This window comes from Manacus candei, unplaced genomic scaffold (assembly GCF_025592945.1).
Source record: "Manacus candei isolate 608988 ecotype Guabito, Panama unplaced genomic scaffold, ASM2559294v1 h1tg000037l, whole genome shotgun sequence".
Classification (NCBI taxonomy): Eukaryota; Metazoa; Chordata; class Aves; order Passeriformes; family Pipridae; genus Manacus; species Manacus candei.
Window position 1 is genome coordinate 7,521,281 of NW_026138085.1, and position 27,859 is coordinate 7,549,139.

The 27,859-nt window shown below is 41.8% G+C and overlaps 3 protein-coding genes across 5 annotated transcripts in view; 1 reads left to right on the plus strand and 2 right to left on the minus strand.

The window, feature by feature from the left end:
- PWWP2A (PWWP domain containing 2A) overlaps positions 1-24,129 on the plus strand; it is a 56,420-nt gene extending 32,291 nt beyond the window's left edge. Inside the window, exons 5-7 of one of the 3 annotated variants that reach the window (XR_007905609.1) lie at positions 2,064-2,215; positions 6,100-8,937; positions 21,990-24,129. The gene's annotated coding sequence lies outside the window, so the exon portion shown is untranslated. Of the gene's footprint in view, positions 1-2,063; positions 12,362-21,989 lie in introns of all 3 variants that reach the window. The other 2 variants (XR_007905608.1, XR_007905607.1) reach the window with 2 other exon arrangements.
- The window catches only part of LOC127473848 (sulfate transporter-like), a 335,874-nt gene that overhangs the window by 28,169 nt on the left and 279,846 nt on the right, over positions 1-27,859 (minus strand). The gene's annotated exons all lie outside the window — the stretch shown is intronic.
- On the minus strand, positions 1,508-27,480 carry TTC1 (tetratricopeptide repeat domain 1). Its single transcript, XM_051793989.1, has 8 exons — positions 27,425-27,480; positions 26,258-26,587; positions 16,902-16,962; positions 15,553-15,665; positions 14,401-14,437; positions 12,500-12,648; positions 8,828-8,882; positions 1,508-2,107 (listed from the first exon to the last, which is right to left on the minus strand). The coding sequence occupies exons 2-8, from the start codon at positions 26,576-26,578 to the stop codon at positions 1,974-1,976; spliced, it is 870 nt and encodes a 289-aa protein (XP_051649949.1). The 5' UTR covers positions 26,579-26,587; positions 27,425-27,480; the 3' UTR covers positions 1,508-1,973.

Below are 27,859 nucleotides of genomic sequence, written 5' to 3' on the forward strand. Positions count from 1 at the left end.
GGACAGACTGAGCTGCTTCCAGGGCCAGCTGCTTTCCCACTGTGGGGAAAGCAGGAACAGCCCCCCCTGCCCAGCCTTGCTGCACCAGGAGCTCGGGGGAAGCTCATTCACACATCCCTGAGTGCCTCAGTCTGGGCACAAGCCAAGTTTAGGAGTTTCAGCCCAGCCCAGCTCTGCCCAGGGCTCCCCTGCAGCAGCTTGGACACCTTTGCTCTGTGGTGTTCCAGGTTTTAGGGAAGATTATTAACATTTATACTGATCCCAAGCCTCTAAGCCTTTCCTGAAGCTGAAGAGCTCAGTTCAGGTTCCACAGCAGTGCTTCCACAGCTGATCAGCCCCCCAGTCCTGCACAGGCCTGGGCTAGGTCAGCCTCTGCCTGGCAACCCCTTCTCCAGCAGCTCTGAGGGGCAAAATCTTTCTATACATCCTCCCATCCACACACCAAACCATTTGCCCCAACTTCACCACTGCAGGAAATTCAGCCTTGCACAGAAACTTTACTCCAGTAAAGTCTCAGTCTCAGTTGCAGCACAGGGAAATCCCAGAGGCTGGTGGTTGTTATTTACTTAAGTGACATTTTAATTATGCAGAAGATGTTGGAGGATGCACAGGCTGCAAATTAGGGCTTCTCTCCTCTTCTGACAATGATATTTTAATTCCCATAGACTTAATACTCACTGCAGACTTGAGACAGTTCACAAGCAGGTACTAAACTAAAAATGCAGCAGGACAGAGTTAAATGATGAAAAAAACCCTCCAGAGCTGCAGAGACAAAAATGAAAATAAAGCACCAAACCCACTGTGGCTGGAAAGGCTTTTCCTTTCAGGCTTATTAGTGAAAGGCTGGAGCTCCTTAATTTCAGACACATACAGAGACTTCCTGAAATGAATTCAAGATGACACCCAATAGCCAAGACAGCCACTGCTAATTATTTAATTACATCATGTATTGAAACCTGCATGGAGACAACTGAAGAATCTGTCTCCAATGTAAACACTTCAGCATTGATAAAAACCAGAAAGCAGGAATTACAAAAGGCACCTTCTCCAAAATCTGAATGAACCACCTCAGCAGAACCCATTTATATATCACAGACTGGTTTGGGTTGGAGGGACCTCAAAGGGGACCTCGTTCTATAAATATTTCAAACTCTTCAAGGTCCAGGATACTGTAAAGACCTTTTGCAATCAGCTCATGTTTGCCACTGTGGATATCTGCAACATGAATGAATCTCACACAAGCAAATTTAATTTGATGGTACCATGACAAAGTGTGTAGGTGTAAAGAGGCACAAAATTTCATTGTTGCCTTCAGAAAAATTAATAACGAGTACACAAACTGTGCTGTGAGGGTGGCCTCAGGTTAAATTACTAATATTGCTCTAAGCAAGGCCAAAAAATCAAATGCTTCCAATTATTATTGTCTTGCAAGTGTGTTATTTGTGGGTGGCTGGAAGCACTTATAACAACAAAACCACCCTGAGAGGACTCAAACAAGGCAAGAACCTCACAAACCAAACAGCCACCAAGCCTTTATTACAAAGAACCAGGATTCCAGAGCTTGTGTCCATGGTGCTGCCAGTCACAACCACCTGCTGAGTGGATTCCCTAATTCCCAGAACACCACGAGCCTTTGTTCCTGGCCTCAGGTGGGTGAGTGTTTGGATTCACCTGAACTGCTTCCTAGAATTTTGTTGCCAGCACTGAGTGGGCTAAAACAAGGAACCTCCCTTTTGGATGAGCCAAACACCACATGGGAAGGGAAAAAAATACTTTAAAAAATAATAAATCACACACTGGACACAGTTATCACTACGAGAAGTCAAATGACTTGCTTTACATCCACATTGCAAATAATTTCACAAGCAGGAAAATGAATATACTGAGTCTCATCCCCTGGGGAGGGTGAAGGGTGTTCGGGATCCTGTCGCTGGGACGTGCAAGAACACGGGCAGAGCCAGACTGAATCCATGTTATCTGTTGTTGTTTGGGTTTTGAACAAAATTGATGGAGTATGAGCCAGTTGATGAATCCTGTTTTATCTGGAAGTTTTCTGTTGACAGGCCAAAGGGGCGGAGAACTAAATTCCCAAGATCCTTCAGTTTGCCTACAATGAAAATCCAAGAGAACACGGTGAGAACTGAGCAAAAAGAAAACTCCCATTGAATTATGTCCAACTACAGTCCAGCTCTACTGATTTACCTGTTAATTTCAGGTAATGCTATGGAAATTTCTGCATTTTGGTAGTATTTAGGCTCTTAGCAGGAATTAGAAATCATTGTTAAATATTCAGAGGGTATGACAGTTAATAAAATCTAAAGACTTCTGTCAATGTATATGTATCATACAGGCTTTCTCACTCTAGAAAATTAATCTTGCTACACCTATAAGAGGAGAAGAACAACAAAAGGACATATTTTAAAAAAAATCATATATAGAAATGATAGAATAGATGAAATGAAAAAAGAAGCAGAGGTAACAACTTCACTGTTGGCTGAACACAGGGTGACTGAGCCCCTGGCATGACAAGACAAAGGAAGAAGATGGTCAGTTTTCCAAGAAAAACATTATTTTCCTCCTGGCTTCACTGGTGAACTGGAGACTGATTTCCCAAAGAATAAACAAGAGAAGTCTGGACAAATTGAAGCCTAACCTGGGTTTGCATCCCCAGACTACACATCACCTCCCCAAAGCCTTCCACCTGCACTGATCCCTCAGGGCAGTGAATGGATTTTGTTTTGCTGGGAGTTGAATGTGACAGCAGCAATAGCTGACACAGAAAATCCACCTGAGCAGCTGCAGCAGCCACAGTCCTGTAAGAAAACATGCAAATGCCACACCTATTCCTACCTGAGGTGCTTCCAGTCATGGGAAACACCTGTCACTGTGGTCACTTCACCTGGGTTCTGTTTGGTGCTAGGCCAGACTGGAGCAGTAGAATCATGGAATAGTTTGGGTTGGAAGGGATCTTTAAGTTCATCTCGTTCCAGTCCCCCTGCCATGGGCAGGGACACCTTCCACTAGACCAGGTTGCTCCAAGCCCCACTCAACCTGGCCTTGAACACTTCCAGGGATGGGGCAGCCACAGCTTCTCTGGGTAACCTGTGCCAGGGCCTCACCGCCCTCACAGGGAAGAATTTCTTCCCAATATCTAATCTAAACCTACTCTCTGTCAGTTTGAAGCCATTCCCTCTTGTCCTGTCACTGCAGTTCCTGATGAACAGTCCCTCTCCAGCTTCCTTGTAGCTCCTTCAGATACTGGAAGGGGCTCTGGGGTCTCCACACAACCTTCTCTGGGCTGAACAGCCCAGGGGAGGTGCTCTATCCCCTTATCAACTTTGTGGCCTCCTCTGAACTTCACAGCAAGATCAAGATGTGTGCTTTGCCTGTGACTGTGCTCAAAACAGAACATATCCAAGCCTCAAAAAAAGCCAACCTTACCCCTGACCCTACCAAAGCAGCTGAGTGGTGAGACAATTTTTCTTCACTTTGATTGTTTTTTAATGTGAGGATTAACAGGAGGCGGTTCAGGGATCCGGCCAAAGTCACTCCAGGGAGCAGCTCAGGTAGGATTAACTTCTTTGTACTGGTGGTGGGTTTTTTTTAAGATACACCCTGTTTAAGGTAAGTTAACTATTAACCTCATACCTTTATGCTGCACTCTAAAAGCATTTCGGTTATAAAACCATGAAGTTGTTTGGTAGCATCTCTGTGAGTGACAGGAATAGTTGCTATTGTACTTCTGGGCAAACATTTGGTCATTGCTGAGCTTCAGGTTTGGGGTGAGACGTGTCTTTGTGTGGTGGGAGAAGCCTGGCAGAGTCTGGCATGGCTGGAGTCCCCCAGGCCCTGCAGCTGGCTTGCCTGTGTCAGGAAACTGTGAAAGGTCTTTTCTAATTGCAGGGAGCACGATGCTCTTTTCCAGGCACTCCAGAGCCAATAAACACATCCCAGATGCCTCGGGATCCTGCAGCTGGGGCAGCTCTCTGGGAGAACCGAGACCATATGATAGATTTAGTACTTTATTCTTCATCTCCCTGCGACTGAATAATTCAAACAACACAGTCACAGGTCACCTTCCTGTTCTATCACTTCATTCCACAGACAGCAATGGCTCTGGGGCAGCCACACTGAATATAAATTGTTAATGAGGCAGAAGAAAGCCTTGGCTTTTCCGGGAACTCCAGCCCAGAGCTGCTCCTGGCACACATAAACCCATCATTGTAGAGAAGCAGTGTTTCCTCCTCCCCCACCTCCTTTCATCCCTAAATTAGGATCTGTAGTTAAGAAAAGCTCTCTTAGCACAGAGCCTGTGCTTGGAGGAAGGAAAAGGCACGTGGGGCTGGAACTCAGCTGCAGAGAGTCCCCAGCCATCACACACTCCTTGTCCCCAGGCAGGGTCACACTCTCCTCTCTGAGACCTTATTTTCATAGATTTTGTTCTTTTTATTTTAGAGAGACCATGCCTCCTTTTCATCTGCAACTCCAGCACATTAAGTTTCTTCAACAAAGCAATATTCAGGGGTTAAAGAGAAAACTCATTGGTAAAAATCAATTTAGGCCTCAGAAGTCTGTGATTCATCACTCACCTAAACTGCAATTCAACACCCCATTGAAAAAGGCAAATGTGGGAAAAGATTCCTCACAATTTACATTAACAGCCAAAATTATTGCTATTCAGTCTTTCTGGCAATAGTTCTAGTTTATTTGCTGGTATTAATGTGGTGTTTGGAAGTTGAAAAGCTACATATTGTTTGTGTTAAGATTCTTTTTTGGATAAACGACAGATTTCCTGATGAGGTCTCCTCTCTGTGTAACTTTCTGTACTACCAACATTTTTAAAGCAATAAAAACAGCAAGGGCAAATCTTTCTCCTTTCCCCAAAATGCTGAGGACTGAACTGTAGGAAACTGTATATTAGCTCTGGTTTAACTATTTAAAGTGACCTCCCTATATGCACTATTGGGATTTAGCAGCTTAGTTGCAAATACAACATAACCTTCAGTATCCAAAAAAGCCCCAGAAAACATAATTCTCTAGGTATGAAGCCTTATAAATATTTTTGCTGATCTCAGGTAGCTGGAAAATCTCTTTTTGTCAGGAAGGCCCAGTGATGTGCTCTGAGAGCCTTCCCAGCAATACACTGATAATCCAGTACAGTTCCCTATTTTCTGCAAGGCACTCATTTATCCAGTTTTTAATTTGATTTGATGAACTCTGTGTGTGTAAGATGGGCTACACACATTGGCAAGTTCAATCCCAGGTTTTTGTATCCAATATCTTTGGTTCCCCTGTAGCTGTATTGTTGTCACACCCCCCAAGCTCTTCTAACTATCCAAACTTCCCCTCTCCTCACACCCTCTCCTCAAAGGAGTGGTCCTAGTTATCACAATAATTATAGTATCTCTAAACAAGACTTGCTTGTTGCACAAGAGCTGGAAATCATTGGCTTTGAGGTCAGAAGAGAAATACAAAAGAAGAGAGAAAATGGTCACTGTGTGTTCACATCCTTGGACAGACACTGAGGCAGAGGATACTCATTCTATGAAAGCACAAAGGGAAAGATCCAAATGGATTTCAAAGCTACTTCCCAAATGTGCTCTAAGGTAAGCTTTCTTTGATGTGGAACTCAGAGGTCACTTCAGCCTGAGCAAACTTCAGTGACAAAAGAATTGACCTGCAAAGGCTGAATGGAAAACATGAAAATAACGTACACATACAAACGTCAGCTTTGGAAAAGTAAGATCCTTGCAGAACACACAGCTCAAACGGACTTGGTTTGGCCACAAAACAGGATTTTTCTAGTGACATTGACTTCGTCAGTCACATGCAGCACCACTTGCACACAAGAATTCCTCCTTAGGTAGTCAGGAAGGAAAAATCTAGCCAAGAATGTGTACTCTGACTTATTTACACACAATCACTTCAGAAGTGGTTTCAGCTTCTGACAAACTATGTGGTAATGAGCTGTAGCACTGGAAAACAGGAAACACACTTGGGGAGGGAGGAAGATGCACTCTATTTATTTTGGTTTGTTTATATACAGCTCCAGTTTTCAGGACAGTGGGAGTTAATTGGGTACCTCTGGATTTGTTTTAGTGAAAGAATAAAAGCTTACCATTTATTTGGCTGATTCATTGACTAAGACAAGGACCAACTCAATATCCAAACTTCAAAGGAGCCAAAGCATGAACTGGGACATTCTTTCTAAAGATTTTGTTGGTAAGTTCAATTTAGTATCAGTGCTCTTGGAGCAGGCCTAGCCTGGAACTATTAGGATGCATCTGACTCGGTCTCCTGGAACCAAAATATCTGGAGTACAACCTAGATACCTGAGCTGACCCTGTGAGAAGTCAAGAAGGCACCCAGCACTGTTGAACCCTCAGTCAGAGCATCCCCTGACAGATTGCCACAAGCCATTGTCTATCCTGACACAGAACTCCCTTGGGAAACAGCATTAACAAAGGTCTGGAAAAAGACAAGCGGAAACAGCTCAGAACAAATACAATGTACAACAAAAACAGTCCAAAGGAATCTCATAACCACCACACTATATCAAGTCTGTTGTCTTCCAGAATTCCCATCTAACCCTCCTTCTTCATTGTAAGGGTTTTTCCCTGACCTCAGACAGAATAGGAGCAATTTGTAAACCTTAGGAAGTATTTCATTCCCAGGCCCCCATGGGTAGCTCCATGACCTCACCACTGTCTCTCTTACCAACAAGATATAGGGAATCTCACAACACTTAAGAAAATGAGCTGCCCATATTCCTGACTTAATTTCAAGTGTTCTATTCAGAGAATAAATTATAGAAACCCCCTCAGTTTGTGTTACATTGGGGACCACAAGCAGTGCTAAGAATATAATATCACCTGCCTCACTGACACCATCTAATTTAACAACACATGTGACAATTTAGATGAATCCTGTCACACACAACGGTTGTGGATGAACACAAGGTTATATGTTGTACTGTCCACTCTTAGTCTGGTTCTCTTGGCTGTTTGTAACTCCTTGTATGTTTGTAACATCATTGAGAAGGAATTTATTTCTCAAGAACCCAATTAAAATTTTTGAACTGGTTGCCAAACGACCAGTTCATTTCTGCAATGCTAACTGCCACTTTTAAAGTTTTAACCCTTCTAAAAAAGATCACATATAGTCTGAAATCTAGGCAAAAAATAGTGGTATAGAACCAGGTTTGAATTTATTGTTTCATCCTTTCTGATTGGTGAGGCCCTTTAAAGTTCAAAAAAGATCAGGAATTTTCATATTATTTTGTGCTGAGACCCATCCCATCTCCTACAAATGGGCCTGATCCTTCTGGAGATTTTCTACATTTCTCATTTATTTATAGCACTATCAACCTTCTTTATTTATGGCTTGTTCTAAATACAATGGTGGAAACAAAATCTGATCCTTAAAGCCTTAGAAAGCCTCACTGACACTTTGCCAGGTCAGAGCAGGTACAAAGCAAGAGCAAATCAGTGTCTGCAGATCAAGAAAAGAAATTACAGAAAAATATCAGCTTCAGCACAAGCCCTTGAAACAGTCTCTTCTTCCTAAATATATTAAGAATCAGTGTCAGAGTTAGACAGGCTGAGTTTATTTAACCTGATTCTCTGCAGAACAGCAAAACCCTGCCTTCCCCTTCCCATCACAAACCCTCCAAGCCTACTCATCTTGAAACAGCATTTCATCTCCTGCCTGTCACACCCAGAATGAGCAGAGAGCTCCTGAGAGCTGTTTCTGAAGCAGGGCAGGGCAGTCTCTCTTACACTGTCACTGGTCTTTGCTCTTTTGTGTGGCTTTTCTAAACAGTGCAAATGAAAAATCTATATTAAAAAAACCCCTCACTTGAAAAAGCACAAGGATACCTGAACCTGTAAGAATTAACTAACCCTGTTAATGAGGAGACAACGTTGACAGCAGCCTTGTTTTGGCAAGAGATTCCCTTCAAAAGTGTTAGTTTAACCATATAATTATTATATTTATTCATTTATTTATTTATTTGATTTATACTTAATGTTACACAGGAAAACCAACCTTGCTTGGGCACTCTAAGTATTTATCCTTTTCAAATACATCAACCCAGTTGTTATCCAAGCAATACCACACAACGTGGTGAGGGGGGCACAGACATTCAGATGAGTTGTATTAATTAAATTATCTTTTCTACAAACACGTCCTTTGTTGTAGAATTGTAAAGAATCAAGACACAATGAACTGTGCCATTAGGAAATGTAATCACACAAGGCCTGGGTAGGTCTAATTCAGTCTCCAAACAAACAGTAATGAAATACTGTATAAAACAAGGTAAACATGAAGACTTGGAGGTCTGTAGGTTGGAAGTGCCACAGAAAGAATCAAATTTATTTCTTCAGACACAAGATCAAACACCCTCAGTTATTACAGCTGGGTGACTTCTTTTACATAAAGGTTTGGTGAAAGCCCTGGTTTATCCCTTCCACGGGAATGTTTGCTTTGAAGGTTTATTGCAGGGAAAGGGCAGAGCAGTTGGTCTGTTTCAAACCATTTTCCCCAGCTTTTACATACTTCAGTATTAAATTGTTTTAGAAGGTCTTAAGTATCCTTTCTTTAAATGTAATTTTCTTTCTGGGAGAATTATTTTGGCCAGCACTTACTGTAGGTGACACCAAGAAACAGAGAATTACAAAGAAATCAGGAGTTTTGTTTGACGCAAATATTTCCTTTAAGATTTACCTTCTTAAATTTTACACAAGAGATTCTATTCATGCTTTTTTATCTTTTTTTTTCCAGTAGTCTATGAAGGTTATTATGGAAGTTATATTTACATGCTACTTACCCAACATTTCTTTCTTTAACTTTTCATTCCTTTCTTCAATTTGTCTCGGCAATCGCTGTGGAGAGAGAGAAAAACTGGAATCAGACCCATGCTTTCAATAATGCTGTAAGGTAAGATGATGGGATTTTTATACACATATCCAGGATACATTTCTCACTCCAGAAATGTATTTGTATGTGCTTATGGACACCTGTTTGTCTGGTGCCTGTGATACTTATCTCAAAGCACAGCTTCTGGTAAAGCAGTTTATCTGCCCTGCCAATCCCTCAAAAACTGTGTGGAAGCTAAAAATTCACATCACATTTACACACCTGTTAAAAACAAAACCTAAACATCGACTCCATATAATTAAACCTTCAGGAAAGCAGCAATAGGGATTATTTGACCACGAAACATGATCATTTCAAACTGGTTAGTTTGGCATTGAAGGTTCAAAAGTAACTGAAGTGGTGACACCAGGGTTTAAATCAGAAAACCAGTCCTGCACTCCTGAAATATAAACAGAGCTGAAATACCAGAGCAGGTACCAAATCAGGAGTCAAAGCAAAGAACTACTGTGTATTTATTATTTTAAATCTGTCATTTAACAAGGTCATGACACTCCCTAAAGCAGGATATGAAATCATTTCTAGGTACAGAAAGGAGGAAGATTTGCTGTAACAGTGAGTGGGGCAAATTTGCAGATTCTCTTGCTGCATCATTTTCATTGCCAGTGAGGGGGGAAAAACTGCTGTGATATTTCTGCAAAGCAGAGGCACTTTTACCTTCCAATAAAGCAAAGCTCCTACATGTCAGATACATTAACCACATATGTGGTGTCAACATTACAGCTGAAATTGGTTTATGGTGAAATTTAGAGATTTATGATGAATACTTTCAGAGGTATAAAACTGTCAGGATTTCCCTAATGATTTTTCAAGAGAGAAGTTTTAAGCTTCAGCCTCGATAGATTTATTCTCCCCTGAAACTTGACAAAGAGCAGGACCAACTCGGGGCAGAACATCCTAAATCCCACTGCAGTGTAAATTGAGGGCATTTTGTACAAAGTGTTCTGCACCACATGTGAGCCCAAAGCCTCTGCCTGGAAAAATGAGGTCAAGGAGCAGAAGGTACGTGTATCAGTCAACCTCTGCACTTCCAGCCACGAAAATGAAGAATAAATCACTGATTATTCTAAAATATTCCTGGAAGATGGCCAGGAGGAACAGCAGCACTTATGATTCACTGGGGACTGAGCAAGGGCTCTTTTGTGAGATTATTAAGAGGCACAGTCTCTGAGAGAAAATGATGGTTTTGCTTGAGGTATAAAGGGCAGTGACTGTACTTTCAGGGGGTTCCCAACCAGCCTAAACAGATCCAGCCATTCCCGAGGGTCAGACTGAGAATCACAGAGTATCCTGAGCTGGAAGGGATCCACAGGGATCAAGTCCAACTCCTGGCCTGGCACAGAATACCCCAGCAATCCCACCAGGAGCCTGAGAGCATTGTCCAAACACTCCTTGAGCTCTGGCAGCCTTGGGGCCGTGCCCACTGCCCTGGGGAGCCTGTCCAGCCTTGAGCTGGTCCCACCCTGGCACAAGGGAAGCCCCTGCACAGCCCTGCAGGCAGCAAAGGTTTGCAGGTCAGCTCAGCTGCTCTGTGGAATCACACCCTTACCCATAACAGGAGTTACACAGTTAAGCAGCATATTTTTCCACCATCAGTGCAACTGATCCAGTCCCAAAGGAAATCATTTCAGGCAAGATTTCTTGCCTAATATGCCATAAAGGCCGTTTCTAATCTGTCACTTACAACACCACAGTATGGGGAAAGGGTGAGGGAGAATCACTACTAATGATTTATTTTCCCAATTGGAGAGTTAAAACAATTAAGCCTTTCAAAAATATTTTTGTAACAACACATTCAAAGGGGTTTTAGAGTCAAATTTGCAGGTGATGCAAATAATTTTGTTTCTTTCTGGGGTAGAATCTGTTGCAGGTTCACTGATGTGAAGCTGAACTAAAATAATGGTGCCCTTTGAAAATTTAACCAGCTATAAATAAAGTATTGGCACAGATTTGGGTGCCCAACTAAGAATTATATTTTCAAATTGCAGCCATTTATCTTTACTGTTTTTTTTTCTTTTTTTACATTTACATTTACATAAGTAAGGAATAGTTTGGTTGTTGTTTTCCCTGCTCAGCTCTTCCCAGGCTCTCTGGTGTCCACAAACCATTCCCCTGCCATGCCTTGCAGCTCCCACTTGGATAAAAAGTGGCAACCCCTGCATTTTTCAGAGTGGCTGCCTTTCATCAGCACATGTTCCTTCAAAACCACACCTGTCTGGCTGCACCTCTACCACATTTGCCCTTTCAACAGAGCCTCCATAACCTCTTTCCAAAAACAAGAGCAGCAGCCTCTAAGAGGAGTTTGCAGAAAACAGACTTCCCTTCTTGCTACCTTTGTGAAAAGCCTCTCTGAACTTGTCAAATCCAGAGCTACTTCCACACTGAGCATTAACACACTAAATATCACCAGAAAAATCACTTCCTGCTGTGCTTTGCACAAAGAGTTACTTAAAGCTCAGATCAGCAGGTTGTGGCAGTGACTTCAAATCCCCACTGAGGAGGGATTATTTACATGTTAGGCTGGGCTTTCAGGAAGTGCTAGGGGTTGATCTTTTTTCATCCAAGCTGACACATCCTAAAAGCCAAGGAAGCTTTTAAAGCACTTCCTTACACGTACAAAGATATGGCCAAGATTTTGCAAGAAATGTTTCATTCTGAAGTATTTGTAATTTGATTGATAGTGGTGAAAGTGGACACTGGAACACAGGACTGAGCTGAAGAATTACTAAGCTGCAGATTTTTTTTATATTAGAAGAAAGTAACTGAATCAGAAGAGGCTGTTTGCTAGTCACAAAGTGCCTTTCCCTGCAGGAAAAGGCTGAGGTTTTGAAGATAAATGGCAGACTTCAGTCACCATTAGTAAAATAACTCAAACTGCCCAATCCACACAGAAGGCACAGCAGAGAACAAGAAGGGAGAACAGCTAAATCGAGAAAGAAAATATCAACATTTTAAAGTAGGTACAAACATACAGACTGAGAGAATCCTGTCTTTTTTCCATTCTCAAAATTATATAATCAAATCATCAAAAAAAAAAAGTTATGCAAATTAACCAGTCAGAAAAATAATTCTCCTGAAAGACAGACACTCAGTTATGAACCAGCCAGTAAGAGCTGCATTACAGGGTACTTCTACTCTGACCTCCAAATTGCAGATCTGTATTGAAATGATGGCACTAATATGCAGCAGGTTCAGGCAACCTCTTCTAGCACATGCAGAAATACAATTAACAGCCTTGATCAGAGAACTGGGAAGTGTGTGTGTGTGAGCTGTTCAACAGCTCAACAGGTCATTAGATGCTCAGAGCTCAGAACACACATTTACTTTTACTCATTTTACAAAGGTAAAAGGAGGATTCTGCTTTATGGACCAGAGACCTGTCATGGAATTTGTGGCAGATCATTCAGTCTTCCTTATGTAAAACCAGGTGAGAAAACCACTACTTGTTAAGACTTGAAAAAAACAGTTATACCACTGCATAGGAAGCTGCTTAAACAAACAGCATTGAATATTTAGAATAGGAAAGGAAGTCAAAATTAGATGTAAAGTTAGGCCAAAGGCTTACCATGCAAGCTTCTCTGGCTTGATGAACTGATGGGTCTTTTTCTAGGATTGCCTTATAATCTTCCAGAGCTTCATCTAGTTTTTCTGTTTTTTCATATAGTTCTGCTCTCCTCAGCAAAGCTCTAATATAGTGAGGGTCTAATTCCACAGCTGGAAAACAAAACCAAAGCACAGTATTTTACTTGAGACATTTCTACACCCCTTAAACGAATTCTTAAGTGTGTATTAAATTCTTAAGTTACCTTTATAATGTAACTTAGAATCAAGCAGAGCTTAAAAGCTAAGTCAGAATTCAGAAAGGCAAACAGCTGCCTGGGAAAGTCTCATGCAAATGATCATATTTCACTTAATGTCCATAATCTATCACAGATGGAAGTGATTTATAATGTACAAACATTTAATTTTGCAATACTATATATGCAGAGATTCTAAGTGATGCTTCAGAAAGTTAAAGGACCTGTAAGATGTTTCAGCTTCTGTGTATTTAACAAGTGTATATTATTTGATCACAGATAAAGTTAAATATACCTGAAGATACACATAGCAGGGAAAATAAGCATTTCCATGCTTATCTCAGTTCAAGTTGAGACAAACTCCAGGAGAATAACTGGTGCTGTTCTGAATTTAGTATCAAACTGTCAAAATTGGGTTGGGAATCCACAAACAGTTATTTTAGCTTTACAAGTCAGCAGAGGGGCATCCTAACTGCATTTAAGCTCTTCCTCTCCTCGTTCCCTTGGCAGCCATGACTGTTTTCAGTAGCAGTTCAGACTGAATGCTAAACTTAACAGGAACCTCCAAATGGTAATTCCTCAAGAACTCCTGAATCCATTCTTCATCACAAAAAAGAGGGCATATGAAAGATTTTCCATCACAGAAAGAGGGAATATGAAAGGTCTGTCCATTTTGTGATTACTACCCATTAAAATGGTTCTAGGGACAATTAAATCCAGGATTATCTAACTAAACATTCCAGCTTATTTCCTCTGGAAGGACAAAGGCAATGCTACAGTCAGCAAGTGCAGGCTAGTGTGAATTGCTCTGCTGTGCTCCAAGTGTTGCACTGCAGTCTGTAAGTCCCTGGGGAGTGTCAGGCACTGGCAGTTTTAAGTCTCTCTGCTGCAGAGCAGATTGATTCCCCTTCAGCCACTACAAAATTAGAACTGTTTTTCAAACTGCACCACCACCAAAGCAAGTCAAACCCCCCAGTGACAGAGGCCAGCTGGGATTTGGTACCTTCAAGAGTACTTTTAGCATGTACAAACTCATATTTACTGTACAAGCAGTACTGGCACACAGCCACTGGATTAGTTTTCTGATTGGTAATTTGGGCTTTTTTTCCCCAGCTGTCATGGGGAGTTTAACAAATATTCGAGTGTGGGTGAGTGGGTGGGAGCAATAAAGCAAAGCACAGCTGAAATGATTCCACCAGAAGGTGCAGAGAGAAAACTATGCAGGGCAAGAATGGGAGAGCACAAGCCCTTGTGACAAAGCAAAAGCTGTGCAGAAAAGGGACTTGATTATGCTTTTAACTCTATAAGGCCTCACAGTTCTTTGGAATCTGGGATTAAACCAAAATTTGGCAGAGAATGGCAGGTGGAAGTGGGTTTAAAATAGTAGGTGTAAGGAAACAGTTTCCATAGTAAAAAGACTTTCCTCTTAAAAAGAAGTACAAAGAGCAGCATTATTGGTACAAGACAATTATTCCAGACAGGAAAAATTTGATAGACATTTAAAAAAGAAATAATACAAATCAGGTGTGTTCCATCACAGCTTTCCATTAAATTCTTTAAACACCCTTGTGCCCAAAATTACAGCTCTGCAATAAGGCACTAACTGGCATAATTTATGCAGGAGAGATCTGGCAGAAGTGCAGCACACAGAGGAGAAAAAAAATGGTACCTTTGGTGCAGTCACTCAGAGCAGCTTCTGTCTTGTCCTACAAAGAACACAACACAATTTTGTTAGATTTAAGTCATATTTCTTCATGATGGTGATGGAGTCCCCATCCCTGGAGGTGTTCAAGGAATGACTGGATGTGGCACTCAGTGCTTTGGGCCGGTTGGCAACTTGGTGATGGGTCACAGGTTGGACTCGATGATCTTGGAGTGATTCTCTGATTCTTGGGAAACAGATTATTTACAACTGCAAATAAACAGGTTTGTGTGGCATTCCAAGGAACTGGGATATTTGTGTAATCGGGGATCCTGTTTTCATCTAGACTAAAAGGTTTTAAAGAAAATAAATCAGGCTTTTCTGAGCTTGTACTGTTGATCTGAGCAGTAGGAATCTTTCTACTCTCAATATTTTCTCCTCCATGACCAGAAGCTGTCTCAGGGAAGAATGCCTCACAAACTAAAATGGGAGCAGCAGGTATGGAAGAACAAATTTATGGGGAAGTTATTAAAAATATGAATCAGTTTTCAGAGTAAGGTGTTGGTCTGTTGGGTTCCACCAATCTATACTGGTGAGATACACTAGTCCTTGTATCATCTTGGGCTCCTTTGGAGACCACTGGATTAGCTTCCCATGGATTTAAATAGTTAACATTTGGATCAGTTTTTCAGTTTACAGCTTTCATATTTGAAATATACACTCGCATCTTTTAATACAGATTCTATTCTATTTTTTTCTTGCCTGCTCAAACAGCTCAGTATCCCAACAGCAAATCAGATAATTCCAGCCAAACAGGAATACTCTATGCTGAGTAAGAATTTATTTATTTATGCCTAAGTATGGCTGCAAGGTACATTTCTAAACAGAGCTGCACCTCTCAGTCCTGGAGGAACACTGCAAGAAAGCTGCTTTTCCAGGATGGTAAACTGAGAACAGGAGTTACTGTGCTATTTTTCTGTTTCAAGTGCAACTTCCAGGTTTGTATTCATCTGCAGTAAAAACAAGTGTACCAGGAATTCTACTGGGAGGAGGACAGGCTGAGCAAAACCTGCAAACAGCTTTATCCTTTGCCCTCCTTTCTGCACCCCTAATCACTTCATTATTGCATTTGTCATAGAATCAATACACAGGGTTGCACAGAATAAAAAGAACACTCACCTGTTTCATTTTTGCAGCAGCTCTGTTTGAAAACAGAACAGCCCTGTCCTTCTGGAAGCAGGCTGGACAAATCTGCAGAGCCTTTGTGTAAGAGTCTTCTGCCTCTCCATAATCTGCAGATGCAATAGAAAAAAAAAAAAACAAACCCCAAACCAAACCATTTATTTCAAATTCATGAACCACATGGCTGAGATTTCTTTGGAAACATTTCTCCATGTATGATGCAGTATTAAACCAGAATCAGCAGCAGCTCTCTAAGTACATTACTAAGTAGTACATAGATCAAACACAATTATTTTGAAATTCACACCCTTATAAAAGCAGTAATATAGTCCTGAGCTCAGTATGACAAGTGCAGCATGATGTGTGTGTAATTCTCATCCCTGAAATTGTTTCCTTCTATTTGAGTACCAGCCTTACAGGCAGAATCTCCTTACATTAAGTGTATCCTTGATCCGAAGGGAAGTGTGTGCTGAAACATGTCACTGCACTGATACCTGTTCAAAGCAACTGCAGAGAGATTTTACTGCCACACAGGTGCTTCAAAGGCTGTGTGTTTGTGATGAGGAAGCACTTTGGCAGACACAGGCACACTGAAAAGATCTGCCAAAGAATTTATCAAGCAGAGGCTGTGGATGAGCCTTCACAGGATGACTCAGCCAACAGAGCAGGCTTGTGGCCTTCATGGGCTGGGCAGTTTCCTTCTGCTGCTCTGATGCTTCCCAGAACTGGTAAATCATTCCCCAGGAATCCTTTTCTCTCAGCACACAATAAGAGACCTCCAGCAGGAAGGCCACTGTCTGGTTATCAGGGTACAACAGTTCCTTGGTTGCATCCCTGCTGACTGAGGAAAATAGGAATCTGCATTTCCTGGTTTCTTTGTGAATCCTCCACCCATAGAAGGCTGGTGTCAGAACCACTCCCCCCATTATGCTTTTTAATAAAAAGCAATGTACAAAGGTACAAGAGAGCTACAGACCCTCAAGTCCTGCACCATTTCCAAGCACGTGCATTAGCTGAACTCAGAGCTCAGGGGAAGCCTTTCCTGATTAGTGTAAGAAACCCCAGCACTTGGAAGGCAGTTCTGTACCACGTTCCTGGATCAAACACTCAGCTTTCATGGGAATCCTCCTTTAGTAATTCAAGTCTTTGCGATTTAAACAACTCTAAAGGAGGTCTGGTATCTCTTTCTTTTCTCTAGAGCTGGATGAAAAATGAATTATGTGATAAAAATGAACAAGGATAGGTGTGAAATCTTCCTATGGGTTTCCTGCAACATCACCATGATGGCTGACTATTAATCTAAGCTTCTCTAACATCCATGAGGTGTTAAAAGATTATCAACCCACCTCCTTTCTTGAACTGCTCATTTCCTTTCTCCTTCAGCATTGTGCTCTCCTTTCTTCTTCTCTACAAAAGAAAAGACAATGTCTCAAAGTATTTAATTGAAATGAACAAGTAGGTCAGCTGTAGTTCCAAATAAAGTATGAATGAAAATCAGAATAAAACATAACCTGAAGAATTTTAAGTACTACCAAGCTTGCTTGCTTGTAGCCACTGTGACATGATATACTTTATATATCCATGAAACACTGGAGTGTAACAACAAGGCAATTAAAAAGCTCCAGTTCACGGGCACCAGTGTGCAGGCAGAGCATCCACAGTGAATTACATGGCTTAAACCAATCTGGTAGCATTTTAGCTGACTGTTTGGTTCTCCTTTCCAACTGAATTTAATTCAGTCACTGCAGGTCAACTATATAGAATATCTTTTAAATGTAAAGTTTTGCTTGAAATAATTCCACCTCAGCAATCCCCAGTTACTTTCAGGGATGTACAAAGCACGTTGAGCTGGCTGCATTAGAAAAGGCCCATGGTTGATACTGCCCTGAAAGATTTCTTAGGCAGAGAGTGACTGACCCATCAGAACCAGAGACAGGAGGACTGTTCTGTTGTACAGTGAGTACTGCACATGCTGAGCAGAGTTGTGTTTTCAACCATGAATATCTTGGCACAAGTGGAGTTGACATGGGGGCTCTTTGCCTTTGACACAGAAAACACAGGATGTCATGGAGCCACCCCTTCAACCTACTGACAGTGGAAGTGTTTCATGGGCAGACATTCCTCTCACCAGTGAAAACAAAGCAGTTGTTTTTAAGACTCAGGAACATCAAAAAGCGATGCTTGAGTTCGTGAGTCGTTTCTATGGTAGAAAACCGATCATTTAACCACTGATTTTCCTCCCAACACACAAAGGACTTAAATCAAGGTGTCTGTAAATTACAGATCACTGAGCAATTAAAAAGCCAGCACTAGGGAAAGGAGCAGTTTCCTTTCCTGCAGATTGTGTGAATCAAGGATTAATGCAATTATCAATATCGCACAGAACATCTCCTTGGAAACAGCTAAATATAGTCCTGTGTGTGGAGCACTGCACCACTCACAGCTATGCCAAGGAGCTGACAAACAATGCAAAAGCAGAGCTTCTCTCCTCCAGCTTTTATTGGTTTGGGGAATTAATTCAGCTGACCATTGTCACCACCTTGGTAGTAACTGATCACAACGCTCTGCAAACCAGGCTCAGTGGAAGAGCACTCAGTTGTGACACACAAAATTAACAGCAAAATCTCTTCTCACCCTTTCCATAGGTGCCCAGATCATAAAATTTGTTCCTATTGCCCATTAAATATGTTTTCTAATACTCATTGCTCCTCGCATTTAAAAAAAAAAAAAAACAACACAAACCAAAGAGCAGACAAAAACATGCCCCACTATTTAGAAAATGCCTTTCCTTGGGGTGGGCCGACAAATCCACCCAAACCCTTCCACAATGCACCAATGTCCATGGGCTTTCTAAATATGAGCATACAAATTAAACACTTCAGGCTCAGGGTGCATTAAAATCCTGAATTCTTTGTATATATGCAGGACTCTGCTGTTCAGCAAAGGGAATATGGAACTGCTACATCTAAATTTTCAAAGAACAGACAGAAGAGCTGCAGCAAAGTCACTGTCACACACAGCTGGGCCTGCACAGAAAGGGGTTTTTAAAACATCTTCAGTGCACACAAAGTGAAAGTTGGCACAACATTTTCATACCAGTGAACAAAGCAGCCAGATCCCAGCACAGAACAGGTCTGGAGATGATGATCCTACTGGAAAGATCTCCATAGACAACCCTCATTCAAGAAAAGAAATGCCTGAAACACAAGCCCTACTGACTTCATTGCTCATGACCTATTTAGAAGTGGCCTTTCAGTGCCATTAGCTGATTCACTGCAGCACAGGGTTGAGTTACAGCTCTACAAGAACGAAAGAATTTTTTTTATAAACACAGTTACAGCGTGGTCACGCTATTCCTGAGGCAGAAAGCCTAAAACCAAGGAATACTGGATGAAAAGTTTTACCTGTGTTATCAGTATTTTGTTTCTTTTTATTAAAATTACTACAAAATTTTCACCCTAGTTATGTATTAAATGCTAATATAAACAGTGATTTGCAGCAAGAAAGGTTCAGAAGAATAAGCTTTATATTAAAAAAGAAGAGTAAAAGGAACAACAACAAAGAAACAAAGCAGCATTTTTAAGAGCACCATGTATGGTTTTGCAACCTACTCAGCTCCCTGCAAAGCAGCAATGCAGTCCTAGCTCAAAACCTGTATTTCTGTTAGAGCCTGAACAACATTTTCAAGGTATTCCTGTTTTATGAGTTTCAGTTCCAAACTGTTTAAGTTTTCAAAGTATTCTTAAAAAAGGTGACGTCTGTAGGGTACCTCATACACCACTCTGGGTTTGCATTTAAAGTATGACTGACCAATAAGCAATATATAAAAGCAAATTTCTCTGGCTTTTCCACAAAATGTAAAAGCATAAAAAAACATATATCAGCCCCTCACATCCTAAAGGCATTGCCCTCAAAGGCAGGTTGTGTGACTGTGAAATATACATTATTTATTCCTCCACATATACATTTCTTTTACAGAAAATCCTAACACAAAACAGTAGAAAGTCAATTATTCTGCTGAATTTACATTTAAGCTGAAAGGGCTGCTCAGGGGAGAACTTGTGTTCTATTTAAATTCAGGGTAAAAACCCCAAAAAACTAAACCACTGTGAGAAGACACAACTCTTCACTCAGGATGTTAAATTTCCAGCTTCCATGGACAACTGCAGAGTGACTGGTCATCAGTTTACTGTGATCACATCAGTCCAGAGGGAAAAAATTGCAAGTGACTTGTCCCTGGGACAAATTTTGCACAATGTCACTTCAGTGTCCCCACCCACTCATTTTTCAGGAGAAGATTTCAGTAGCTGCAGGGCAGGCTGCCCTTTCCTCAGCAGGGAAGTAGGTCAGCCTGAACTCCTGGAATGCTCTGCCTAAGGAAAAGCCATCTCCCTACTCCATTCCCTGAGGCTGCTCATGTACAACATTGGGGTCAGGCACAACTTCCCCAATTTACACTCCATTCTATGATTTTCTGCTATTAAAAATCAGTAAAATCTTAAGGTTTGGGGTTTTTTTCCAAATTTTGTTAATGCAAAGATGACAAATTCCAAGTGGCAGTTAGTACAAAGTAAAAAAAAAACAACAATTTTTTAAAGTCCAGAAGGAATTAACTACCTGTAACTAGTAAAATGATTTTTAAAGGATCTAATTAGAAATGTTTAGATTTGGATACTGAATTACAATCCCAGACTCAGAAGAAATTAGTTTTTTTAACACAAACCTGCCTGGCAAGTCAGTGGTACTGAAGAAAGGTCTGATCTGAAGTCATGACAAAGGACACCTTGGCCTAGTGACAATAAAGTGCAATTCCAAAGTAAGGCCATCACATATAGTCCCTGCACCTCAGCTACTCTGACAGGGTTAAAACCAAAAGCATTTAAAGCATTATTCTGCTATGAGAGAAGAGAGCAACCTACACATTTTCCCTGTTTGGATGGGAAATAACCAATACAATAAAAGTGCTGGAAGTGAAATCCTTAACCAGAGCCAGTGGGAGCTGAAGGACAAACACCCTCAGGTTGTAACGATTCCAACTATCCTTCCTCTGGCTGTTCCTATGCATTGTGTTTGATCAATTGATTCACCTTTGCCAGGGAACCGTTCTTGGCTCCAAATCTGGCAGGAGCAGCAAACTCTGCTCTCTCTCCTTTATTTTCACAGTGACAATGCACACCTGCCCCTCACACTCCCCTCTGGAAGGTCGCCAAGAAGCAGTGAATTTAAATTACTGGAGTTCAAGTGGGGCACAGAAACAAGGAATTTAAGCAGATAAGGAATATACTTTTCAGCTTCAAATACCAATTCTAAGTCATTCATTAGCAGTCATCTGCTTCCCCCTGCAGTTTTGGGAAGCTACTGCTGTATCCTGCATTCAAGGACTTGAATTTCAATTTAAGGTTGGAGTCCCCCAAAAAACCCAATTTTTTCACATCTTGAAAAGAGCCAAACCTGCCCTGGACAGTTCAGAGGTCACAGAGCAACGAGCCCTGGCAAGACCTGGCCTATCCCTGCTCCCTGTAATCCGTGGGCAAGACACATCAGCCTTTCTACTGCCAAATCACCATCTTTTCCCAAAATTGGAATCAGCACTTCCAGACATAAGGATGGAGGTCAGAGCCCTCTCTGACAGCTTAAGTTAACATGCCAGACTAGCTGACTATTCCTGAGTGACAATATGTGCCATTCACTCATCAGGCTCCAGAGGCAACAGCCTTGGGGAGAAAAAGTGGAGCTGACCACTGAATCCATCACCTCAAGTGGAAAAGGTCTCAATTTGACAGGAAAATGCAAAACTGAATACAGCATTTAAATCAGATAGCAGCACTCAAAGGAAGATAATTATATAGTTCTTCACTCTTTGTATTAAATTGCCATCCAGCAAAAGACCTCTGTGTTTGCTTAACAACGTAACTCAAAGAGTTATAAATCACACGGGGAGATTATAATTCCAGATTTTATTAAAATTCTTCTTACCAGCTCTTGGAATTAATTACTCTAGCAGATACAGATATACTTCTCAAATGTTCTTCTCCAAGCTTGGATTAACTCAGAAAATATAACAGGATGTTTTATTCTATTTTGCAAGCCATAAAACAAGGCAGGTTTAGTCCAGCAATCCATCTTTTCTTCCAATTTGACCAAAACAATAAATATTTAGTGTAGGTGCTGTACTGTCTACTGGATTCAGGTTATTAAAGCAGGTAATTTGAATAAGGGGATCACCTTTTATTATATTTCAGAAGATTGCACTGTGACACCTTCGAAACCTGTCTTGCAAGTTTTATTGCTATACAAAATAATTGTGAGTGCTGATGAGAATTGTTAACAAAATATATATTCCCTATTGGTATTTATCATTAATTTATGTAATAAGTTTTACATAGTCGCTTGGATTATCTTATGTATTAATAATCTGGGTTTTTTTGGTCCAGCCACATAATTCTTCCTGGAAAGAGCTCTGAGACCATCTCCAGGTGATCAACACCAAAAGACTGTTCCAAAATACAACTTGCAGTGCTTTGCTTGCAACCTTGGCTTTTATTTTGTAAACACTACAGAAAAAAACCAGCAACTCTAACACAATCAAACATATTATATTGGACAGATGAAACTAGGAAAACACCAAATGCTGAAATGAATGACTACACCTATATTGGAGAAGAAATCCCAGGGCACTTGTTCAACCCCTGGAAAAGCCAATTCTATAGATAAGCTTTTATTTATGGAGAACAATGGGATCAACTTGAAGGCACAGGGAAGAAAGGAAGGGTGAGGAGGGGGGCAGCTTAAAGGAAATTTCTTAAGACAATATTCTCTTATGTATCCTTGAGCTTCTGCACAAAACAGGGGAAAAAAGAAAGAAATTTTACTGCTTAGCTCAGAAAAAATCTCAGGGTTAACTCAAAAATACTACTTCTCAAAATCAGTTTCACTTAATTGGAACAGAGCAGCTGACAAGACACTAATGAAGAATCTCCTCTACCAGAGCTGTGTTCCTTGTCCTGCTCACACATTTCCCACTGTTAGAACAGACAAGGACTGTGATTCCAGCCAGCTGTATGTCAATGGACATGGAACAGCCCAGAGAAGGGAACTGCTTTGGAGGAATATTAGATATTTATTGCAGTGTACTACATCCAAAAAAAAGAGCTTCCTAGGCCAGGTGCATAAGTCCTTGCCAGACAAGGCCCAAAGAACAAGACAACATCTGTCACGATGGAAGAGCACGAGGGATTTAGAATGAAGGATTCAGGATGAAGGATTCAGAATGTTGCACTGGATAAACTCCTAATTAATGGGTGTCCCTCCAGAAGAGGATGGGGCAGGCTGGAACAATTACCATGGAACAGCTGTTGGGTGTCCTTGGATTAATCCTGCAGACCAGACCAACGTCAAAGCCATCACTGTCAGTGACAACTAACCAGAAAAATCTGTTTATAATGCATCAAAAGCAATTTACTGCTCAGTGCCTCTGCTGAGGCAGCAATCAGAATGCTTTGGAAACAGCAACAAAACCTTATAAAAGTCAATTTTGGTTTTAATTCTTAAAAAGCTCAGAGTTGCAAGCCCAGCCAAATAACCAGGCTCAATGCTGCATCTGTTTTTCAGAATATTTCTTGCAGGTTTGTGTCTTAATATCGTTTCAAGCTCTTATTCTTCATTGTGCAGAGAAGATTTCCTATGGTATCGGTACTGTTTTCCCTGGGAGGAATTCCCGGTGCTTAAAATTAGAAATCTCACTGTAAGGGGTCCTGAAATATAACTGAAGAAAATACACAAACAATTGTTCCTTCACTCTGCAGCAGCTTCTGCACAAGTGAGTATTTCTACTCAGAGCTGCTGCTGTGGAAGTTTGCACACCAGGATACACATAAATACACAGAACAAGGACTAGAATCTGCCTTTGCACTTCCAGCATAAATTAGAGACTTTTTCTACAGCCTATTACTGGGGAACAACACTCGATAGAACTCGTTTATTAAAGCTGCAGAAACACAGCATTGGTCTTAGTTTATAAAAAGCCCAACAATCTATTAAGGTGTAGCTCCATAAATTTGATCAGAGCAGGGCCAACATCCAGCTCTCCTTATGACCCGAGCCCACAGTTTATGGCTGGGGCTGCAACAACAGTTCATAGGGAGTTTTTCTTATTTAGACAAGCACTCTAATGGAATCCATCTCCCCCTGTGCCAACACGAGGCTGCTGTTTGATGTCTGCTTTTACCAGCACTGCCCTTGATCTAAAAATACAGCTTTATTTTTCATGTGAATCACTCCCCTGAGTGGTTCAGTGCACATTCACACAGAGGTGGGCCAGCACAACACAGGAGGCTGTGGAGGGATGAGAATAACCCATCAAGGACTGCCTGAGGAGCAAACACAGCACTGCTGAGTGTCTGCTCACAACCTCAGCAGCCAAATAAACACTCCTGAATATTTCTGCCTCATTTTCTGCAGCTGCAATTTAAAGAAAACAATCACATTGCCTTTTTTCCCCCCCAAAAAAATAATCTTTTGAGTAACTTGGAGTTTTAAAAGCTCTGAATAAATAAATGTACAGCACTGTTTGCAGACTGTGACTGCAGTATTTTTTCTTAAAAGCTGCATCATTTAACAGATTCTTTTAATAATCAGAATGTTTCACTTTTAAAAATAAATTTGGAGCCATGAACACCAAGTACAGTGAGAAGAGTTGGAGCAGCAATTCAGGAATGGCCCATCCCCATAGTTTTACTACAGAGATGCAAGGTGGTGCAGGGCAAGATAGTTGTAACAGCTGTGTAAGCTTCTAGTTCTTCTCTGGATTCAGGATTCCTCAAGCTCTGCTTTTAAGAGATACCAACAATATTTTGCTGTAAACAATAGCTACATTTGAAAGACTGTTCATATAATCAGAAAGCTCTTTATGGAACATAAACAAAGAATTGCCAATCTAATACTTATGGTGACAGTGAGAGACAGAATCCTTCTGTTTGGTCAGATATAATCACAAGCCAAGCTGAAGGGCAGAATTGCTCAATACCACTGGAAAAAAACCTACAGAAAGATGAGAGCTGCAGCTGCCTCAATACTTTCTCTAAAGAAATCTTTCCAGCTTTCATCAGTTACTATTTTGCACTCTCATAGCACCTTTAAGTGGAGTTCCACAAAGCTGAATGCAAAGATTTAACAGTCCCAATTCTTTTGCTCATTTGACAGAAGGCAAAGATCAAGGTGTAAAATTAAATGATTATGCAACAATACAATGGAAACAAGAGCAACATGAAAATTAAGATACCCAATTTCCAGGCCTGCTGCTCTAGAATTTCTGGGGTTTAATTCTATGACATAATTTCCCTCCATTTTTAGCATTTTTTCTTGAAACTCTCAAGTTGCCTTCAAGTTCCAGGCTACTGCAGCAGCCTCAGCGTGACTCATGATGACAGTGCTCCTTGTGCAAGCAATAAATACAAGGAGAAAAAGGGGACTGTTCAGTCTAAACTGGAAAAGACACAAGGGCAAGGAGATGTTTTTGTGTGATGAGCAGGTCAAAGACAGTGATTATTGCCCCCTGTTCAACACCTGAGAGCTGCATGTGGAGAGTGCCCTGCTTTGGTGTGTCCCCCCTGTGCAAAAAAAAATCCCAAAATTAAACAAACTCCCTCCTACAACAATAACAAGACACTGACTTCCCAGAGGGTCCTAAGATGGTCAGGACCCTGGAGTTGCAATAAAAGAAATTCTAATCAAATACAGGACAAATGTTTCCAGTATGAGTGTAGTTAAACACCAGGACGGGGAGCCAGAGAAGAGTTTTATGTTGGGAGGCAGGTTTTAATGCAGCATCTTTACTCTCCCAATATTTGCCAACTAAAGTTGAAAAAAAAAAACAGAAAAAAAATACATAAATCAGTAGAAAGCCTTCCACTATCTGCCACAAGAATAACAACCAGCAGAAATTCACTGGATTACTCACGTGAACAGTCTAATCCTGAAAGTGATTTAACAAGTTTTATCAAAGTCAGAACAACAAAAGTTTTTTTCTAACTACTTGATGACCATAGTATCTTAGAATCCTGAAAACCAACTGCTGTCAAGTGACACCACTGACTGAGAGTCAAAAAATTGGTTCACACAGACTCACAGGAGAGTAAACACCATTCCAAAGGCTGTTGGACTTCCCCTAAGACCCAATTCCTTACTCCCCACAACATATTACCCAAACATTTTGTCCAATGTAACTGCACTGAAAGTAAACAAACCCACACATTTTGTTTTGTTTGATTAAAGCTCAAGTAATCCATAGGGATACATTAAAATTTAATCCCAGTTAGCTGGATTATATAAACCAGCCTTCCAGGAAAACTATCCTCAAACCTGCTGTGAGTTTTAGAAGAGCACCTTGCAGCTGATCGGGGGAAACAATGGATGCACACACACGAAGTAACATGGAACAGGGAGATTTTTGTTTCTTGTAATCTCTGAGTCACAGTCACTTCTCTCACTGCTCAAAGCAGACAAAAATCTGCAATGGAATGTGATGATTAAGAGCAGCAAGGAAAGCTACAGAAATACTTGTTACCTAAAAGAGGAAATTAAGAACAGTTAAAGCAGACCCATGAGGGCTCTAAAGGTCCATTTTTGTGTCAGTCACAGACCATTTGAAAACTCTGCACTGAAAATCTCTCTGTTTACATTCAGCACTGGTGCTTTGGATTACCTGTTTCTCTTCCTCTGGCATATCTTTCTCTAGTTCTAGTAAGTATTCTTCATCTAGTTCTGTCTGCTTCCTTGAGCTACTCCCACCGTTCTGTACATTCCCTTCATCATCCAGCACAGCTTCCTTTGCCTCAAAGGAGTCCTGACAGTCATGGAAACACTCATCTGTTGTGGGATCTTGGCCTGGGGATGGGGCACATCCACTCCCAGTGGTCTGGGGGTTCTGGGCATCTCTGGTGCCAGTCTCTCCAGATTTCTGGTCAGAAAGCTTTAAGTGACTGAGCAACTCTTCAGGTGGACTTGCATCTTTAAATTCTTCCATGCTGGACGCCTGGGAGGGGGTTTAGAAATGAGAAAGAAATAACTCTCAATAAGGATCATATAAAACACTTGTCAGCAAACAAATCACAGTGTGGGTCAGGTTGGAAGGGACCACAGAGGCTCATCTGGTCCCACCTCCCTGCTCAAGCAAGGCCATCTCAGAGCACATGGCATGGGATTGCATCAAAAAGGTTCTGGAATATCTCCAGTGGGGGAGACCTCACACCCTCTCTGGGCAATGTGTTCCAGTGCTCGGTCACTGCACAGGAAAAAAGCTCTTCCTCATGGTCAGGTGGATCTTCCTGGGCATCAGTTCCTGCCCGTTGCCTCCGGTCCCATTGCTGGGCACCCCCGAGCAGAGCCTGGTCCATCCTGACACCTCCCCTTTAGATATTTATACACATATAAACTTATTTAACTCAATTATTTATTTTATACACGTTTATAAGCCTCTAAAGTACTTAAAAATACTTTCGGCATCCGCTGAGGGAAACTGTGACCCTTCAGGGAGGGAACAACTTATTCACGACTCTAAGCACTGCAGCGACACGCGTCCAGGACACTGCGGCCATGAGTAAGTGAATTCCCGAGCTCAGATTCCCAAGCCCGGCCCAGCACCGAGAGGCTGAGCCCATACACAGCCCCCAGCGCTCCTCGCCCACCCCAACCGCCCCACGGTCCCTCCGCCGCACCACCACCCCCCGGGGGGTGCCGTGCGCGGCTCCCAGGTGCACCGCAGCGCTGTCCCGGCGCTGGGGCACTGGGCGGACCCGCGGCCATCGCTCCAGACACCGCCAGACCCCCCAAACACCCGCCGGTACCCCCGAGCCCCAGGCCCCGCACTCACCTGCGCCGGCCGCGCTTCCGGCTTCCGGCGGCCGCCCCGCCCCCTGCGCCCGCGGCCGCCGCTTCCGCCGGAACAACCAATGGGCGAGGAGGCGGCGCGCGGAGGCTGCCGGGAATTGTAGTCCAGAGGGGTGGGGCGCGCGCCTGCCTCAGGCGGAGGGCAGGAACAGGCTGAGGGGGCGTGAGGGGAGCGCAGGGGAGGGTGGCGGAAGTGATATAACTTGCCTGTATTTTTAATTAATAGCAACAGGTGGCTGGGTTTCCCTTGTCAGTTTGATCTTTAAGCCACCGAAGCTTTGAGTTTCTCTGGACTGGTTCTAATGAGCTTCGGTAAACGAAGCTTGAGGGAGATGAGTGTTGGACAGCTGGGATCTTAAATGTACGGTCCTTCAAAGGCATAACCAAAAGATACAGAGGGGATTGACAGCCTGAAAGT